Source organism: Akebia trifoliata, chromosome 8 (assembly GCF_017979445.1).
Source record: "Akebia trifoliata isolate Shusen 1 chromosome 8, ASM1797944v1, whole genome shotgun sequence".
NCBI classification, from domain to species: domain Eukaryota; kingdom Viridiplantae; phylum Streptophyta; class Magnoliopsida; order Ranunculales; family Lardizabalaceae; genus Akebia; species Akebia trifoliata.
In genome coordinates, this window is record NC_141382.1 from 48,106,101 (window position 1) to 48,125,882 (window position 19,782).

Sequence of the window (19,782 nt, forward strand, 5' to 3'; positions counted from 1 at the left end):
AGCATACAGCCATTACATTTTGTGTTATACCCTTTCGACCTAAATATCGAAGTTGATCTGCTATTGGAACTCGTGCCCCAATATGAGTACCGTCAATCGCTCCCACACAATACTTCATATAAAAAGAAATTTTATTTTAAAGATTAAACATTATAATTTTTTTGAATTTAACTTTAAAATTACCTTAAAGAAAGGTCAGAATCTTCGATTTGTGCGAATTTGATGAGGGATCTCATCCAAAGAGCGAGGCACAATGAGAGTTTTGCACAATTCAAGGACAGCTTTCAAGATTCTATAAAAGTGTCTACTCACGGTTTCTTCAGAACGTTGAAATCGATCACCAACACTTCACATGCCCTCATTTTGTCCCAATATCTTTAAGAACATTCCTAAGGATACTTCCAAAGAAACGTTCCTTGTTCTTTCAAGACCCACCTCTTCGTGTAAAGTATTACATAATTTCTCAAGTACATGTTTCTCCATTCGAAATTGTTCATGACATATTGCATTATTCCCAGACAAAACATAATTCATATAATTTTGTCCAGTAAAATTGCAATTAGTCTTGGGTTGTCGAACTAATTTATTTTTACGAACCGTGCGATAATGATTTGCTGCAGCAAGTGCAGCCATACATATAATCTCATCGTCTGAATCTGAATAATCCATCTTATTTCTGTTTACATTATTAATAATAAAAAAATATCATTTAATATTCAATATTAACAATCATATAAATATATTCAATCTATAAATAATCATATAAAATATTAAAACAAACATTTTTAACAATCAAACCATAATCCATGAGACATAATCAATAATCCATAAACCAGAAATAAATAAAAACTTAATCCATACAGAATAAATCAAAATCATAATTCATTAAACAAATTTTCTTTTATTAACCACATAGTTCATAAAAAAAAATGATTCATAAAAGACCGACTCATAAAAAAACCTATGCTACCCTTTAGTAACCACCATGATAACGACGGTATTCAAAATCAAGGTACGATAGACGAGCATCATTTGTCGGCAAGTTATAAAAAGCATTCCTAAAATCTACACTCTCCACGAACTTAGATACCACATAACAATATCGATCGCTACCTATAGGAATCTCATCCACTAATTCATTAAGAAGTGGCAAGCATTCACCGGGAGTAAGCTTTTTTTGCTCGTTTGGAAGTTTATCTTTATGAATTTTTGATTGAAAAAGATCCACCAAACGACTGAATTCAACCTCGAATAAATCAGATTTTCTTCCTTTTTTGCGTTTTGATCTAGAATCCCCACTTATTGACGACCTTCTCTGTGATGATCTTGAATTTGGTGACTCATCAATATCATCATCAGGGTGAGTTAGGAGTATATTTTCTTGTGTCGCTGGAATGTATTCAGGAGTATCATCATCATCATCATCATCATCATCATCATCATCATCAGCAATTGACTCATTCGTCATGTTTGTCGTTGTAGAATATCGAACACGAGATCCGGTAGCTGTGGTACCACCAAATAACTTGTCCAACTCATCTCTGTGCTCCAATGCCTTATAACGAAACTTATTATCTCCAGAATGTAGCTATAAAAAATGATGAATATTATTAATAAATATTTATTGACATCTTCATAAATAAGTGAAATTAAATATATTAAAAAATATGTATTATCATTTCTCGTTCAATCCACCATTCATCGCTCATGATGATAGAATAGCCGTTCCAACCGATTCCAGTTACACTCATTAGATTAGACCAAGCCTTCCAATCTAATTTTGTTTTGTTCCAATGATTTTTGAATTGTTTTTGTTCGAATTTAAATCCCGTTTTCTTGAAAAATTCATTTCGAACAAACTTCCATCCTAACCTGTCTAAAGTTGGCCCATTCCTATGACCTTGCGCGACTGCTTCAACACATAGTTCAACAAAGGTCTTATGTAAATACGGACTCCAATTTGCTTTACCTTTGTCATTTTGTGTTGCAGCTTGTTTGTCTTTGTTCATATTTGTTGTTTCAGAAGACATCTTAAAATAAAGACAAACAAATATGTGAAAAAAATAATGTGTTAGAGAACAACATAAATAAATCAATAAAAAACATTCTCTTATAATAATAACCTAAAAAAAAAATTCACAACAAACTAATTCTCATGGATTAGTACTTGAAATTCAAAGCATACAAATACATGCATTGCATACTTTTTAACAAACAAATATATATATATATACAATAAATTTCTATTAAAAAATTAAAAAATATAATTATTTTCAATTTAATTTTTTTTTTTAATTTTATAATTCTATCGAAATTTCGGCAGCATAACCTCTTAAAAATGAACATATGAAATTTTCCTGATAAAAAAAATACCTGCATAATACACTAAAGAATACACAATCTAACATCCACACAACATTAACATTTAAAAAAATGCATAATACGTATAGTCTGTACATGTTTTAAACCATTAGGACTCAAAGAGAATTATTCAAGTTTCAACTTATCTAACAAAACAATTCTGAAATAATCCTTTTAGATCATATTTCAACAATTAAGGAAATCTTTACTTTTTGCAAGTAACACTCAAGAGGTCTTAAGTTCAAATCTTATCTCCCAACAAAACATAAGAATAAAATACACAATAAAACTATGAATTTTTCAACAATTTTTGTCATTGATACGTTTTTAAGGAGGGGTCCCTTCAACCCCAACTTATCAATAAAAAATGAAAAAGGTTATTTGCATGAAATTCAAAATAAATGTATAAAAGTAATTTCAATATAAAATGACCATAAAAAGGTATTCATTTTGATAAAAATAAAAATATACCAAAATAAGAATAAATCCTTTTTGACAAATATTTTAAAAAAGAGTCATGATCATTTGAGTCCCTTTTTTGTACACTCCCTTTACAAAATCGTAGATCCTTTGCTTTGAGATAAATAGACCAAGTTAATGAGTAGATTTGGTGAATTGATTCCATCGAATTTTGGGTTGAGTCATCAAAATATCCAATTAAGTCAAGTTGAGTTGACATGGGTGAGTTTCGAGTCCATTTTACAAGTTTTAAAAGTATGACTAACACAACACAAGGTTTGCACAAATAGAAAAGAATTCACATATTGAGATGAGATGGGATGGGATCTTAATGACTTTAAACAAATAAAGTCAAAACATGAGTTAGAAGTTTTGGAATGGGCTGATTTTTGGTGAGGATGATCTCTACGGCAAGGAGATCATCCTCACCAAAAATCAGCCCATTCCAAAACTTCTAACTCATGTTTTGAAAAATGTTTTGCCAAAAAGTTAGCCATTGAACGTGGCCCTATATATATATATATATATATATATATATTATATATATAATATATATATATATATATATATATATATATGCAAGTCATATAGTACTCCATGGTTACTGTCTACGAGTTTGCATATGTTGTGAGAAAAGCTACAATTGTATAAAAAGTTAACCACACGGGTGTATGTGTTTCAATACTCATAGATTTTAACCAACTTTGCAAACGAGCACCTTTGTATATGTTTCATTTTATATGCTTTGGTAAAGGTTCGTTTAAAAAGAAATAAGAATAAGCAGTGTAAATCTACAAATTAGTCTCCGATGTGGGACTAAACTGTACAATAAATATGTATTTTTGGCCAGATATTTGGGATAATAGTTTGATGAAGAAGATGAATATCATATGTCATAAACATGGGCCTTAAATGTCGAGAAAAGTCAAAGATTGACATTTCAATTCTTAGAGAATTATGATAGTGTTACTGATCAAAATGGCTCCATTTATTCTCTCTTAGTACACTTGCAGATCAAGCAGTCATTTCACTCTAAAATATCAAGGACATTGCAATTACAATTGATGCAAGCAAGTGAAAGAACTTCAATAAAGATCTGACTATATATCATTGATACATCAGTTTAGAAAAGAATTCACGTGTTGAGATGAGAAGGAATGGTTTAAGAACAAAAATGACGACCAAATGTATTTTCTCAGAGTGATGAGATGAGATGGGATCTTAATGACTTTAAACAAATAAAGATCAAACAACACCTACTAAAACAATAGTGATGCAACAACCATAATTAATTATGAGAGATGTTATTATCATGCCAACTTTTACTTATAACACACCAATCCATATGTGATAAATTACAAAAGGATTGGAGTGTTGATTTGGATTGGGGGTGGGGCTTTCATATAAAAAACATGCCAAGTTGATGAAGCTCGTGTTCTTTTATGTTATATTTCTACCCTCTTTGAAACTTGGGAAAATCAGTGGCTTTTTAGGGGAAAAAATCAGTAGATTGGAAACCAAAGCATAGGATTTCTCAACATGTGTACACACAAAAATCAGTGGGAGTGTTGATTTGGGATGTTTTTATTTTTATTTTTTATTATGTGAGCAAGCACATACAAAGTATATAAAAAAAAGATCTGTGAAACCAATGCTCAAATTTTGTTCTTAAACCATTCAATTTTATCCTTAAATCAATCGTGTATTATCCCAACCATCCAACCATATTGATTTGTGAAACCATTCAATTTTATCTTGGTGTTCTAAACATTATTGTGACTGCAAGATCAGGTTCAACTACGTTCGAAAATACGAACTATATTTTTAGTCGATTGATTTTGTATGATCAGTTGATTTTCTAATAAAATTATAAAATAAAGAAATTCCCCTTTGCCTTGAAAGATATGAGAAGAACAGAAACCATCGAATCGAATGAGTGTAAGCCGATCGACTTACCTATGAGGAGAGAACGAACTCGCTGCTGCAATCGTCGGAGACGTCGTCGCCGTAGTCGCCTGAGGGGAGATATGCTTTACTCGTAGGAAGGATAGAGTTTCGACAGAACTTCTGTCGATGATTTAGGGTAAACGATGAGGGTTTATAAATCGAAAAAAACAGAGACTGTTTTGTCAAACTGACTCTGAGTGGTCGGAGAGGTCGTCGTCGTAGTCGCAGTCGCCTGAGGGAGGAGAGGATTTCGACTGAACTTCCGTCAAGGTTTCAAGCTTGAACGACAAGGGTTTCAAGCTTGAACGACTGATCTGTTTTGACGAACAGAATCGAGATATGTGAGGTCATATATATTTTTCATGGGGGTAATTTTGGAAACGCGCCCTATTAATTGACGGAGAAATTTGCTCCCTGTAAAAACGAATTTGAGAAGCACTATTCTCGATACTTCTCGTAGAAGTACCAATTTTACTTTTTTGGAGAATTATTTTTTGAAGTACTTATTTGTCCAAATGATTCAATAAGTGCTTCTGACTCCAATAGGGAGCCAGAAGCACTTTAAGAAGTCAATCCAAACAGGCCCTTACTTTCGGAGATACTTCTTCAACACGGTTATTAAAGGACAAAAATAGAAGAAAATAAAAAACGCCTAGACTTGGATGGTTCCACACGATACATAATATACATCCAGTTTTAATTCCAAAACAAAGCTTTTATTGGAAGCTTTGTACATCCAGATAAGAAGATCAAAAAGAATATCCAAAGCAATGTCATAGAATCACAAACAAAATATTCTATTTAAAACGGAAATTCACATCAACAGTAAACCAAACACCAGGATTATTTATTAAAATATCCAAACCTAGATCTTCATACTTGAAGAACACATCAGACAGACAGACAGATAGACAGACACAGACATGGAGACACCAACCCAAAGGCTGAAACTTAGACGCACCACCACTTACATCTTACTCATCACCACCGCGCAGACGGAGGACAAGGTGAAGAGTAGACTCTTTCTGAATATTGTAGTCAGCCAGGGTTCGGCCATCCTCGAGTTGCTTCCCAGCAAAGATCAACCTCTGCTGGTCAGGTGGGATACCCTCCTTGTCCTGGATTTTGGCCTTCACATTGTCAATGGTGTCCGAGCTCTCCACCTCAAGAGTTATGGTCTTCCCGGTAAGCGTCTTCACAAAGATTTGCATGCCACCCCTCAGACGGAGCACCAAGTGGAGGGTTGACTCCTTCTGGATGTTATAGTCGGCGAGAGTCCGTCCATCTTCAAGTTGTTTCCCAGCAAAGATAAGTCTCTGCTGGTCAGGGGGAATCCCCTCCTTGTCTTGAATCTTGGCCTTGACATTGTCGATAGTGTCGGAACTCTCGACCTCAAGAGTGATGGTTTTTCCAGTGAGAGTCTTAACAAAGATCTGCATCTGAATAAACCAGGAGAGAGAAAGATGAGGATAACGAGTGAATGTACCATCTCATTTATGGACCCCAAAACAGAAAGCAATAGAAAATCATATCATATCAGATACTCAACAAGGAACCAATGTTTTAAAACTCGTTTTGAAATCTCATCCATGAATGAGACATACGTTTGAGTTGTCTTGTTCAACAATGAGAAAAATGAACCGTGGTTTTAAATCTTGTCCGATACATTTGACTTGTCTATCTGTCTTGGTCTTGAACAAGATTTAAAACCATGCAAGGAAGACAGACCCGTCAACTCGTGCAAGGTCTATGAAACACAGAATTGGTTAAGAGGTAGACCAAGTCTGGCCAGGATACAACCAAAACCAAAAACAGAGTTCTACTGAATTAGCTAGGTAAATAATAATGTCACAACAACATACGTTTCAAATCAATTTTTATGAAAAAGATCAAATTTTTTTCTACATATTTGTACAATCTTACAATAAATCAGCTTATTTAAATTCATTCTACCCATTTAGTGTACTCAACTTGTACTATCAACACATGGATACAAAATCGTCCGCTTATCAGGTTTGCAAGTTCAGTGGGTGTGAAACTGCATATAAGTATTTCTACAGTGAGATGCCAAGGCAAGACATTTCAATGGGGCATAAAGCATGAGGTATAAGCCGCAAAGGAAAGGATGCAAATCTCGTGAACACTCCTTTTCACATTCATGATGTTGAAGTAAAAGGTATGATACAAGATAAATTCAATAAAAAGGATTAAAATTTAATGAAAAACGTAATAACCTCCTCCTAAGAGAAACAGATGCTTCTGTCAGAATTTAAACCCAAATAGCTTGCTATTATTTAATTTAACAAGGAATTTAAAATAAAATAAAAAATAAAAAAACCCACCCACGTTATCAATCGGAACTTATCTTGAACTCATCAGAGTAAGGAATAAAAAATCTAACGAAGACACTAGCCAATTATCCCATAGTAATTTTGAATATTGCCCAAATCTTTATTGAAACCACTTGGACAATTGTTCAAACAGCTCTCGATGATTTAATAGTAAATCTAATAATCCAATAACAGACGTAAAGAACAAAATAAACAAATTTAAATAGATCTCCGATCCTTTGACCATAATCCATTTGATGCTTAAAAAGAAAGATCATTAAAAGGTTCTCCAAGAGATAAAAAAATCCAGAAACAAACTCGCGATCTAAACAGACTCCAAGATTATTAGTTCTTGTAAAATTATTAACCTATAATTCCTTAAAGAGATCAATTCGAAGTATCCAAAACAGATCAAAACGATTAAAAAGTTCAAAGATGAAACCTTTATCCAAGATAACAGCCAAAAAATTACATAAATTTTAAGCCAGAAGGAAGAAACACCCATCAAAATAACACATGAAGAACACCCATAAAAACCCTAATTTCACATCCACGGATCTCATAAAAAAATAAAAAAATAAAAAAATAAAAAGAACATCAAAACGATCAGAAAAACCACAAAGATCTCAAGCAACCAAAGAAAGACAGATCAGAGAATCAGTAGAAATCGAAAAAAAAAATTAAAATTGGATCATACCTTGAAGAACCTGAAATTTGCAAAATAAAAAACCCTAGAAATCGAGAAGGCTAGGTTTGTGGTCTTTACGAGGGAGCCTAAAAGTGTATTTATAGGAGGGCGAGGGGGATGGGGGCCATTGTCGATACTTGTAGATTTTTTTATTTTATTTTAATTTTTTAATTTTTTTAACGCCACGTGCAAACTGTGGGCGAGTCAGTAAACCGACTTCGGTATTTCCATCGAAATATCTGGGATCGTTCTCGAGAAATTATCTAATAGAGATGAGGTGTGCATAACTCGGTCGACCCAAAATGATTCGTCTTGATGCACTGTTTTATTAAAATTGGATGGACAAGACAACCCGTTTTGGCTGGACAATTTGTTTAAATTTGGAAAAAATTAATTAAAGGACCCTGACGGAGGGATTTCTTTCTAACTAGTCTTAAATTTTAGGGCCTCTCTTAATAATTCTTTTGGTAAAACTTTTCTTTCTAATTAGTCCCTGAATCCCATTTCTCACATTTCTCACGATTGAATGTCCTAATCGTTTCGAATTAGGGGTGCAACTCAGTTCGTTTTGTGACTAAATCGAACCGAACCAACAAAGGTCTGTTCCAACAAATAAGAACTAGAACCAAACCAACCCAAATCAAACTAAGGTCAATTTGGTTTGATTCAAATCCATGAGTTGCCTAAACTTAGTTGGAAACCATATATTTTTAATAAATAATTTTTTATATAATAAATCATTAATTTATTTCTAAAGAAGACATTAATCTATGTCCTAGCTCCTAAAATAATTCATAATAATGAATAATTTATTTATTTATTATATAAGGTTTGGTTCTATAAAAACTTTGAACTGGAATCGAACCAAATTGATCGATTCTCCATTTTCTAAACCCATAACCGAACCACAACTTGTTCCAAATTGAACCAAACTAAACCAAAGCTATCAGTTTGATTTGATTCTCGGTTTGAATCAGACCAAGTTGCACTCCTCGTTTGAACTTATCGTTTTTGTCTAAAAAAATTACATTTTTGGCATCTCAATTGAATTTCCAAGACTTCATTCCATCGAAAAAGATTTAAGAAGAAAGAAGAAGTTATTTTCAAGGATTTTTTTCTAATATTTTGAAGATGTATGTAAAAAAATTATTTTTTTCTTCGTTTTTTTATGAAAATTGATCAAGAATGACTCTTTCGGTTTGAAATCTTCTAGATAAGTTGTTATCTCAAGTTTCTAGTCAAATTTTCCATGTATTTTTAGTTAAAAAAACAAAAATAGGTTGGTTTTAACAGTGTCGAGTTCACCACTTTTTATTGTCGAGTTCTACAATATTTAAAAATATTACAATAAAAAAAGTTGAACTTGACAATAAAAAGTTGTGAGTTACGACAACAAATAAAAAGTGGTGAGTTCAACAATGAAAAGTGGTGAGTTTGACAATTAAATGACAATTTCAAATCCAATAAACGGTCAGAGTCCGTAGGTTATGTGTTCAAGACTCAGTATGAGCAATGGGCTCCTTGAGGCCATTGGCGATGGTGTAGCCTCACTTACCTGGAGTGTGTGATGTGTGGGAGGCATCCATATGCCTAGGTCCAAGCCCAAGCTCACCCGATCCCACTAGTTGAACGTAAGTTCGGATACCCCTTTAACAAAAAAAAAAACGTTGTGAGTTTGACAATAAATAAAAAGTGGTGAGCTCGCTAATAACAAAGAACCTTTAAGGAATAAAAAGTTTACTAAATGGACTATCAAGTTACCACCCACAACTTAGGTGTTGTTTGTTAAATTGAAAAAAATAAGTGTTGAATGACTTTAACTGCTGAAACTTATAAGCTCTGAATTTAAGTACTGAAAAAGTTGTTTGTTTAGATGTCAAAATAGTGTTGAATTCATTAAATTAAGCGCTAAATTCGCAAAATCATGTTTGTTACACATTGCTGAAGACTGGTAAATTATCTTTTTTACTCTTACAATCATATTATACATTGTTTGCATATTTCAAATGCATATTTCTTATCAAACACAGTAAATTATATTATTTATTATAAAATTAAAATACAATTTATTTTTAAATAATAAGTAATACTCAAAATTTTAATTTCTAAATAATAATTTTTATTTTTAAAACCCCATAAATTTCAAATTAAAATTAATAATGTTATACAAGTCACCAAAATTTGAAATCAGCATTGAAATAACTTAATTTTGAATAAATAATTTTCAATGAAAATGAAGGATGTATAATTATAAAAGCAACCCACGAATTAATAAGGGCAACCCACACCATGGCCAATTTTTTTTATATGGGTTAAAATTTTTGGAATGAGCCAATTTTTGGCGAGGATGATCTATATGGTCTAGAGATCATTCTTACTAAAAATTAACCCATTTCAAAATTTCTAACCACATCAAAACTGATTTAAAAAAAAAAAATTAGACGATTTACAATTCTTGAACTTGTTTTGATGGTGTTAGAAGTTTCGGGATGAGCTGATTTTTGATGAGGATGATCTCCTCATTGTAGAGATCATCCTCACCAAAAATAAACTCATTATGAAACTTTTAACCCATATATAACAAAACAATTCGGCCATGGTATGAGTTTATTAATTTGTTGGGTGCTTATATAATTATTCATATGATATAAGAGGTAATATCCTTTTAATTATAAGGGTATACTTTTCCGTGTCGAAAAAGAGAAATGCTTACCGCTTCAATGCAAAAATTAAACATCAAAATAGTGTTGAATTTTTTTCACTAATTTTCAACTATAAGCGCTAAAAATATCAAGTAAACAAACACGCTAATTTGACAAAAAGTACTGAACTTTTTTTCTTTCAACATTAAACGCTGAAAAATAACGCAAACAAACAATCTCTTAAAAACTATTTAGAAAGAAACCCCTTTGTCAAAGTCCTTTTAAATAATTTTCTTTTGGTCTGACATGGTCAAATGGTATCAGATTCGGACCATGGTCCAATGGTATCAGATTTAGGGATGGCAATGGGTCGTATAATAACCACTAACCCAACTCACCCAATCCACATTAACGGGGTGCAAAGATGTTTTTCTATGTCATGATAAAGAATTCATGTAAGATGGAGACTACAAGTAGAATCCCTTAAATGAGCCTTTTTTTTTTTTTTTTCATTTTTTAATATATATATATATATATATATATATATATATATATATATATATTTATTGATAAGAGGTCAAGAAGTCCTGAAGGCAAAACTACAAAGAAAAAGCAAAATAAAACAATTAGGGTATGTTTGATTGCGCATGGAAAATAGGGTGGAAAATCAATTTCCATGGAAAATGACATTTTTCAAGTGTTTGATTGCACATGGAAATGAAAATTCATTTTCCACCCCATTCAAAAAGTCCACTAAATCATGGATTTCACTTTCCCACCCATATGGGTGGGAAAATGAAATCCACCCATATTTTCCATTCTCAATTTTTCTTTACCACCACAACCACCACCACCATTACACTAACCTTGCCGTCGTTACCATCGTCGTCGCCGTCGGCTCCGTCTCCGGCCACCTTCTCTCTCTCTCTTCTTCTCCTTCTTCTTCATCCCTCACCTCTTCCGCCACCACCACCACCACGTTCTCCCCCCATCTTCCTCGATTATCTCTGTCGCAGCCGCCACCGCCACCGTCGCCGTCGTTGCCGCCACCGTCGCTGCCGCTGCCACCGTCGCTGTTGTCGCCGCCACCACCTTCATCGCCACCGTCACCACATCCTCCCCCCTCCATTTTTCTCATCATCTTCTTCTTCCTCTCCCCCTCCTCTCATCTTCTTCCTCCTTCTCCTCTTCTTCTTTTTCTCATAATTTTCTATGATTTTATCCAAGTGAAATCAAACAATGGAATTTGATTTTCCAACCCTACCTATTTTCCACAACTAATTTTTCATGGATTTCAAATTCCATGGAAAGTGACTTTCCATGCAATCAAACATACCCTTAGTCTCTAATTAAAATTTTCCATCTAAAAGCGAAGTCTTCAAAGAACAAATCCCTAAAGTCAATGAATTGCTTACAACAATGAAACAACCAACCCAAGATATTAAAAATAATCTCTTGAAATGTGTTTTCCTTCCCCCATCCAACGTTCGCATGTTCCTCTCTTTCCATAAACCCCAACCAATAACAAAGGATAACAAATTCATGATCTTCATCATCCTGTTAGAAAAAAAAAGATGTCTCCAACCAAACAAAAGAAAAGCAACAAAAGAAGGATGACACCACGAAACCTTAAATAAAGAGAGGAAATGAAACCAAACATGCAACATTGCAATAAATAAGACAATGCTCAACAGACTCCACATTCACTTTGCACAAAAACAATATCTACCAACACAAAACCTTTACGCTTAAGAAGACCTATAGTGGGAGGCCTATTTAAAACCGCCAACCACACGAAAAAAAAAAACACTTTTGAAGGCACCTTAGACCACCAAATGATTGAGGATGTAAAACAAACCTCTTGATTACCTTCAAGCAACGCATATAACTACTTTATAGATAAACAACCATCGTTACAATCACTCCAAATCCAACTATCCTCCTATCCGGAGAAGGACCCGAGAGAGCTAACTTCTCCATGATAGAGATCAAATCTTCAATTTTTCAGTCATTCAATCTTCTTCTAAGACCAAGATCCCAAGACTCTTGCTTCTCATTAGGAACCAAAAAAAGTAGAGATAAACATTATATTCCTCATGGATAAAGGGTACAAACCCTAGGAATAAAAGTTGCAGAAGAGTCTCACTACACCAACAATCCTCCCAGAAACGAACACGATTACCTCTTCCCACTTGATACCTAATATGCTCACCCATCACCCCTCCCAACTTCGCAATCCCTTTTCAAACACCGCAACCAAAAGGAAGCATAGATGGCTTACTAAACTAACCTAATGGATCCTCCCTCAAATTTGGCAGCAATAATTTTCCTCCATAGCTCCTCCTCTCTTTCATCACCAAAGCGCCAACACCACTTCCCCAACATCGTTCTATTCATGGATTTGAATCTTCTGATACCTAAAACACCCAATCTCCTAGGCCGACAAACAAACTTCCAATTTGCAAGATGTAGTTACTTGTTGCCCACACTATCATTCCACAAAAAATCTCTCACCAACCTTTCAAGCTGCAATTTGACCTTCCTAGGCATAGTGAACAAAGATAAGAAATGATTTGGAATACTTGATAAAGTGCTCCCAATCAAAGTTAACTTCCCCCTTTCCACAAATACTTACCTTTCCATAATCCTAGACTCTTCCTAACTCTCTCAATTAGATTATCCCTTACCCGAGCCTAGCTTTCTCTGGCCTTACTCTTTGTTTCCCAGCAAGCATGACATAGACACCTCAAGAGAGAACTTAAGTTTGATTTTTTATGTTCGATGAAATGGATAAAAATCTCGTTGGAAGAGTAAGAATTAAACGGACCTTAAATGGAAATAATGGAATTCAGATTCATGGGACAAGACAATCATAAAGGCCTTTACGAGAAGATATGACCCGTAAAAGAATCATAAGACATCAGAAACAAGGATCACATTGTCAGGAACCAAAACTAAAGGATTATGTGCAACACAAATGAATAATGGTTGCTAGATGATGTGTTTAGACACTTCAAATCTACATATACTCCTAACTTATACCAAGTATTTAACAAAGATAGTCATTCGTACATCAGTGGTACAGGTGAAGTGTCAGATACAGTAATTCTATGGAGACCTTATCTAGTCTGGATTTGGGTCTGAATTATGTAGAACGGTCATTGCATTCAGCTATAGATTTATAAAATACCAATTAGAACATCTCAATTCCAAAGCAAAATACACAATACAAATGATATAGATGATTTCTTTCAGGAGTTGGATGCACAACGACAGCAGCCTATAGATGTGGATCCAAGTCCTGCCGATTCAGAGTATATCTTCATCTTCGGAGCACTAATCTTCACTGTGATCGTCATTTTAGTTTTCAAAGCTAGCAACATGAGGTAAAAAAACAGCTAGGAGAAACCAATGGCAGGTCATCAAATGAGGGCCACATGAGAAAATTACACGAGAAGAAAAAACAAAAAAAGACAATGGATTACATTCTATATTTTTATATGTGTATATATATTCTATTAAGAAAGATGTGATAAAATATCAATCTAAGATGTGGAAACATAGAGTGAGATAGAACACATTTCATATATGCAAGTTTCAGTATCAAATAACAGCAAACAATGCTCTCATGGCATCCACTCCACCCCATAATTTAAAAAATAGCAGAAGTACAGATGATATATATATATCAGAAGCGGTTTTACAAACAACTTTCTAATTTCACCATGGCAAGCAAAGCTTATGTGTTTGACAAGGTCAGAGCCTGGTCTTGATCACAACAGACCCAAATATCTGGTGTTTAGATGGAAACAGTATCAACTCGGCCAAAATCCTATTTTGAATAATCTTAATGAAGACTTTGTTCATCTTAACTATCTGAATTAGGAGAACATTTAAACAAGCCCTATACTTGGAAAACTCAAACTGTCACCAAGTAGATTCGTGAATTTAACTAGGATAGGCAATTGCAACATGAAATGGTTTTCTTGTTTCATTTGCACAGTTTTAAACATTCAACATTGTCTAAATCAACTCAAGTAATTCATGAATTCATCATGTAGAAAGAGTAATAGCTGCAGTACACATCTTCCTGAAAATAAAGGAAGAAAAATGAAAAAGTATATATAACCATCAACTATTCTTTTTATAACGCATTCAATCTGAATTCTGCATGTTTTTTTCAAGTTTATGATTCTTTAACGGCTAGGAAATCTCGTTCAACCATGTCCCTTGGAATAGCTAAATTGAAAAAATGGTTCAACAGATAAGCTGAGAAATAAAATTCATTGAAAAAAACAACATAAAATCTCAAATAAGCTCCTTCACACAAGTTTGTGTATGGTGCTCTCCTACATTCAAGAATAAAGTAAGAAATCTCACTGGATTTTATATAAAAATTAAGGTGGATTTCTTCATTCATACATGATCAAACGCCCCTTTATAGACGGTCAAAATTTAAACTTCAAAGCACCTGAACTAGAATTTCCCGAGGATGAAGCCAGCAGAAACTCAAGTAAAATTCTACTCACCATCGCTCCCTGGGTCGACCATCAGGGAACACAGGATCAAGGACCTTATCTTCGTCACTTCTTGAGATCTCAACCTTTTTGTGAGGCTTGCTCTGTCCAAGACTTAGGGTTCCACCATTATCATTAAAATCTGGGGGTGTTTCATCATCTTCATCGCTCCAACCATCCTCATCATCATCATAATCGTCGCTGTCATCATCATCATCATTGAACTCATCGCTCAATTGTCCATTAACATTGGACCATTCTTCGCCATCTTCCTTCTCACTTCCTTCTGACAAGTCCGCACCTTCAACCTCATCACCACCCTCTGAATTGATCCTGGGGGTACCTCTCTTTGGAAACCGAGGAACCAAAACAAGGGAACGAAGCTTCTCTTTGATAATCAACAACCGGTCCTTATCAATCAATTGAGAATCACGATAGGCTTCACGAAGAAATACAGAATCCCGCTCACCCTTCAAAGACACATAAAACATATCCGGGTGTCTGATCAACATCCCCCTGAGTTGCTGAGAGAACCTAAACTCCTCTCTGAAATGGGTAAAGTGATCTACGAGCGTTCTCTTCTCAACAGTAAGGCTTAACATCTCATGAACAACACCACATGCGTGCTTTTCTTTCTCCGGTGTACCCGCCTTCAAGCCCGAGAAATCAGAGTAGGGAGATATATAAGGAATTTCTCTGAATTTCAAAATCTTTCTCATCTCTCCCTTCGTGAGGTTTAGACCCTTGGGCAGCTTTACCCTATTGAACTTGGGGGCTCTATCTATGATCAAATTCCTCTCTTCTATCTCTCTGACTTGATTCTCTTCTTCACTGATCTCCGCCGCAGATACTGCCAACTCGGGATCCCAATGCGTGAGCTCTAAAGCAGGGCCCCGATCAGTCGAAACCACCTTAAAATACTCCGGGTATCTTTGACAAATAGTGTCCTTGAATTCTAAAGGAAGTCCCAAATCAGTCTTCAAATGAGCGATTTTCTCTAACAAAATTCTCTTCTCCAAAGACATCATCAACAATTTCCTCAATTTCAAAACCAACAATTCTTCCATCTCATTCCTCACCTTCAATTCCTCCAAGTAAATCCTTTCTGCCTCAGGTGTCAATTTGAACTTCAGAGAATAAACCCCTTCTTCCACAATCTCAAAAATTGCAGGATATCGCTTCAACAGAGCGATGAACCGGCGTTTTCGAGTGAGACCCAATTCTCTTCTGTACCTACCCAAGTCTCTAAGTGACATTATTCTATCAGGTTGGCTCACTAAAATTTTCCTTATCTTCAAAACCAGTTTTAGCTTCTTGTCTCGTTGGATAACATTGTCCAAAGGTAGTTCCTTTCTTCTCTTGACCACAGCTTTTATTGGGTGAAAGGGGCCATGGGTTTTTCTCAAATTACCCAATCCAAGCTTCTTCTCATGAAAAACCAAATTTTGGCCCCAAAATGAGGTTTTTTCTAGGCATTTGGTTGAGGAGGATAGATGGGTTTTTACAGAGAACTTGGGTTTTTGAAGAAATGAAGAAGTTGGGTATGAAAAAAAAAGAGATAAAGGGGTTGAAGATGAGATTTTTGGAGAAGAAAACAAGAGTTTGGGATCCATGGAGAGCTTTTTTTCACATTATAAGATGAGGGCAACTATAATTTTGCATGAATATAGCAGAAACAAATTCAGATTGAGAAGCAGAGATGAAGAAAAAGAAATCCACTCACCTGATTTCCTGTTCTTGGCTTGGATTTGGACACTAAAGCTTGCTAGGGTTTTGGAAGAAAATGTTAGTGAAGGGTTTTAGAAAATGTCTCTTAGCGGGTTTTAGCAGGCGATGAGACGTTGTACTCTTGTAGATAATCTTTCGATACAAGATGATATTTTTCGAGAGCTGCTATTGGCACTTCAATTTTTACTTATTGCACTCCAATTTAAGTAACTTATTACACCCCAATTATATTATTTAAAATTAAAGGAAAATACAGGAATGGCACAGACGGAGACACAAAAGTGATAAAAATGATGTAATGCGCATACATAACCATAGATGTTTTTCACAATAATGTGCATGACACCACAAGTTTTTGTCACCCTTGTGTCTTCCTTTGTGTCACCCCACCACGACTCAAAATTAAAACATTTCTTTCAAACTTTACGTTTAGCTCATGGTCCTTTATGTAGCAAAGTAGGAGGTGAGGGGGTGCCATCAGGAATAGTAGAGGGAGCACAAGCATGCCTTAGTCGAAAATGCTAAGGGCGAATATTTACTTTCCATGAGTTGCAGGCAATGCTTAAGGGGATGACAATAGCTATCAAGTTGAAGGGATGACAAATTGTTATTGAATTGAACATCCAATTCTTGAAGGTTAGCGTTGACTCTAACATTAATAGTTATAGTTGACTCTATGGTGGCAATTGATTGTATCAATGGGGTGGCCAAGATGCTTTGAAGAGAGGAGAGACTGATGAAGTCGATCAAGTATAGAGCTGGACAATTCCAAAGGATAGATTTCAATTTTTGCTCTAGAGAATGTATCCGTGCTGTCAATTTTTAAGCCTCCTACCTCTCAAGGAAGGCTGTCTTAGGTCCTTTGGAACTAAGAAGTAATCTAAGAAATATTGTTTGAAAGGATGCCTCTTGTATATATAAGAGATTGTAGGGTTTTTCGTCTGATTGAGGGTCTATCTAATCCCTTAATCTTCAAAACACTCTTTCGATTAATTTCAGTAGTTGTTTACCATTATGATTGGGCTATTATGAGAGATTGTAGAGTCTTTTCTTCTGGTTGGGAGTCTGCCTAATCCCCTAATCTTTAAAAAAAATAAAAAAAAATTAACTCAAATTATAATCTCAACATTAAAAAAACATTGCAACACTCTTTCAATTAATCTCATTAGTTGTTTATCATTATGATTAGGCTCATATAAAATCCCCCCCCCCCCCCCACCAACAAAAAAAAACAAAAACAAAATGACATTGGCACACCAACTTTTAATTATTCTCATCTTCTCATCCATCCATTCATTTTCTTGGAATTTTTTCTAAAATGTGCGCAACTTATGTCCAAATTCTGGTTCAATATACTATTCACTTTAATTCCCAAAATATATTTTTCCAATGAATTCGTCACTTTTATAATCAACAAATTCGTTGATAAATTACTAGTAAGATCATTGATAAAAAATCATAATCTAAGACTTAGACCCATAATTCAATTGATTGACATATAACAATTCAACTTTGTATCATAAGTTCTCATATCCAACTTAACCATGTAATAAAAAAGGATTGAAGATGATATAAAACTAACCAAAGTGGTTGTAGAAATCTCACGGTTTAATTTCACTTCAATAGATCTAGAGTAGTGAGGGAGAAAATAAAAATGAAATTGTATTTCTTCTATTCTAGTCCTATATTTCTTTTATGATGTGTAGAACTGTCATTGTTTTGGCCTCAGTTTCTTGCATCTTCGACTATCTAAGAACACACAAAACGGGAGGCAAGGGAGCTAATTGGTGTGTAATAGATATATGTGCATAGTTGTGTATCTTGAGAAAAGTAATCTATGGTTCTAGACCATGCCATGTTAGGGCGTGTGTCGGAGGGGGGCGTCTGAAAATCATTATTCTTACTTTTATTTTAAAATTTTTAACGTACAAAGGTTTCAAGGATTTTTGAAGTCTGGATGTAAGGTTGTATAAAATTTTTAGTAACTTAGCATTTTTAGGGAAATCTCCAATGTGCTAGTCAAAAAATTCTTAAAATTTTCATTTTTTTTCACAATTCTTCGAATAAGGACTAGGTAAAATCAATAATCTATCACAAAATTCACAATTTTTTTTTCTTCATATTTTTATAAAATTCTCTAAATTAAGGACTAAATGAAATCAGTACTTTATTGATCAATTTTGGAATATAATACAAAATTTATCCTTCTCTCAAAATTTTAATTTCTTCGACATTTAAATCTCAAAAAATAATATAGGATTTTAGGAAAGTTGTAAATTATGTATTTTGATAAGAAATTTAAACACATGATTAATATGTTTTCTAATAATTTTCTATTTTTCTTACCAAACATTCCCGAATTTCAAATCAGATTTATGTTACTATTAAGTCTTGAATTTTGAGTTTTTATTTTAATTTTTTTTCCTTTAATTGGAAGAGGTTACATGTGTGGGAGAGTTAAAAATATTTAAAGAGTTTAAATTTTTTTTTATTTTTTTATTTTGAAACACCCTAATTGACTAATTTCAACGTGTAAAGAATAAGGGATTCAACAAAGTTATTTATCTTTTCTAATAATCTCATTTAAATTTATTATTATTTAAAAAAAATTAATTTAATGATTCTCAATTAAAATCTATTTTAGGGGGACTTCTCTTATCTTGAGGCCTTAGGCAACCGCTAAAGACGGTCCAAAGACGGCCAGTTTTGGACGATTCCCTGATGGGCTGTGTGAACGAGATTCGGTCTTTATTTAGTTCAAGAAAATATTTTATGAGACAGCCCTCCAATAGTTTTTCTATCCAAAAGATACCTTTTAGAATTTGCTAATTATTATAAAAGGCTAAAATAGAAAAAAAATAAAAAAAGGAAATCTGAGAGAATCTTCTCAACCGTGTCTCTCTCTCTCACATGTCCGTGTCAATGTCGACATAGAAATGATAAAAAGGCGTTAGAGGTTGAGTCAAACTCGTCCTCTCTTCTTCTTCTTCTTCCTCCACCCTCCCCCAACCTCTCTGTCACTCTCACATCCTCCAACTTATTAAAATACAAAATAAGGACCAATTATCTACAAGTCTTACAGAAAGAACCAAAGTCCGACAAGTTTTGTC

General features: G+C 34.1%; 2 protein-coding genes across 2 annotated transcripts; both read right to left on the reverse strand.

Moving 5' to 3' along the window:
- Positions 1-5,545: 5,545 nt before the first annotated feature.
- On the reverse strand, positions 5,546-7,951 carry LOC147397373 (polyubiquitin). Its single transcript, XM_086452958.1, has 2 exons — positions 7,795-7,951; positions 5,546-6,206 (listed from the first exon to the last, which is right to left on the reverse strand). The coding sequence occupies exon 2, from the start codon at positions 6,204-6,206 to the stop codon at positions 5,742-5,744; it is 465 nt and encodes a 154-aa protein (XP_086309084.1). The 5' UTR covers positions 7,795-7,951; the 3' UTR covers positions 5,546-5,741.
- A 6,741-nt stretch (positions 7,952-14,692) lies between these two features.
- WTF1 (Ubiquitin carboxyl-terminal hydrolase family protein) lies at positions 14,693-16,797 on the reverse strand. Its single transcript, XM_086452959.1, has one exon. The coding sequence runs from the start codon at positions 16,555-16,557 to the stop codon at positions 14,953-14,955; it is 1,605 nt and encodes a 534-aa protein (XP_086309085.1). The 5' UTR covers positions 16,558-16,797; the 3' UTR covers positions 14,693-14,952.
- Positions 16,798-19,782: the final 2,985 nt, after the last annotated feature.

What these genes read in the sequence shown, in the direction of transcription:
- LOC147397373 (XM_086452958.1), bottom strand. Translation starts at nt 6,206, where the DNA reads ATGCAGATCTTTGTTAAGACTCTCACTGGAAAAACCATCACTCTTGAG.
- WTF1 (XM_086452959.1), bottom strand. Translation starts at nt 16,557, where the DNA reads ATGGATCCCAAACTCTTGTTTTCTTCTCCAAAAATCTCATCTTCAACC.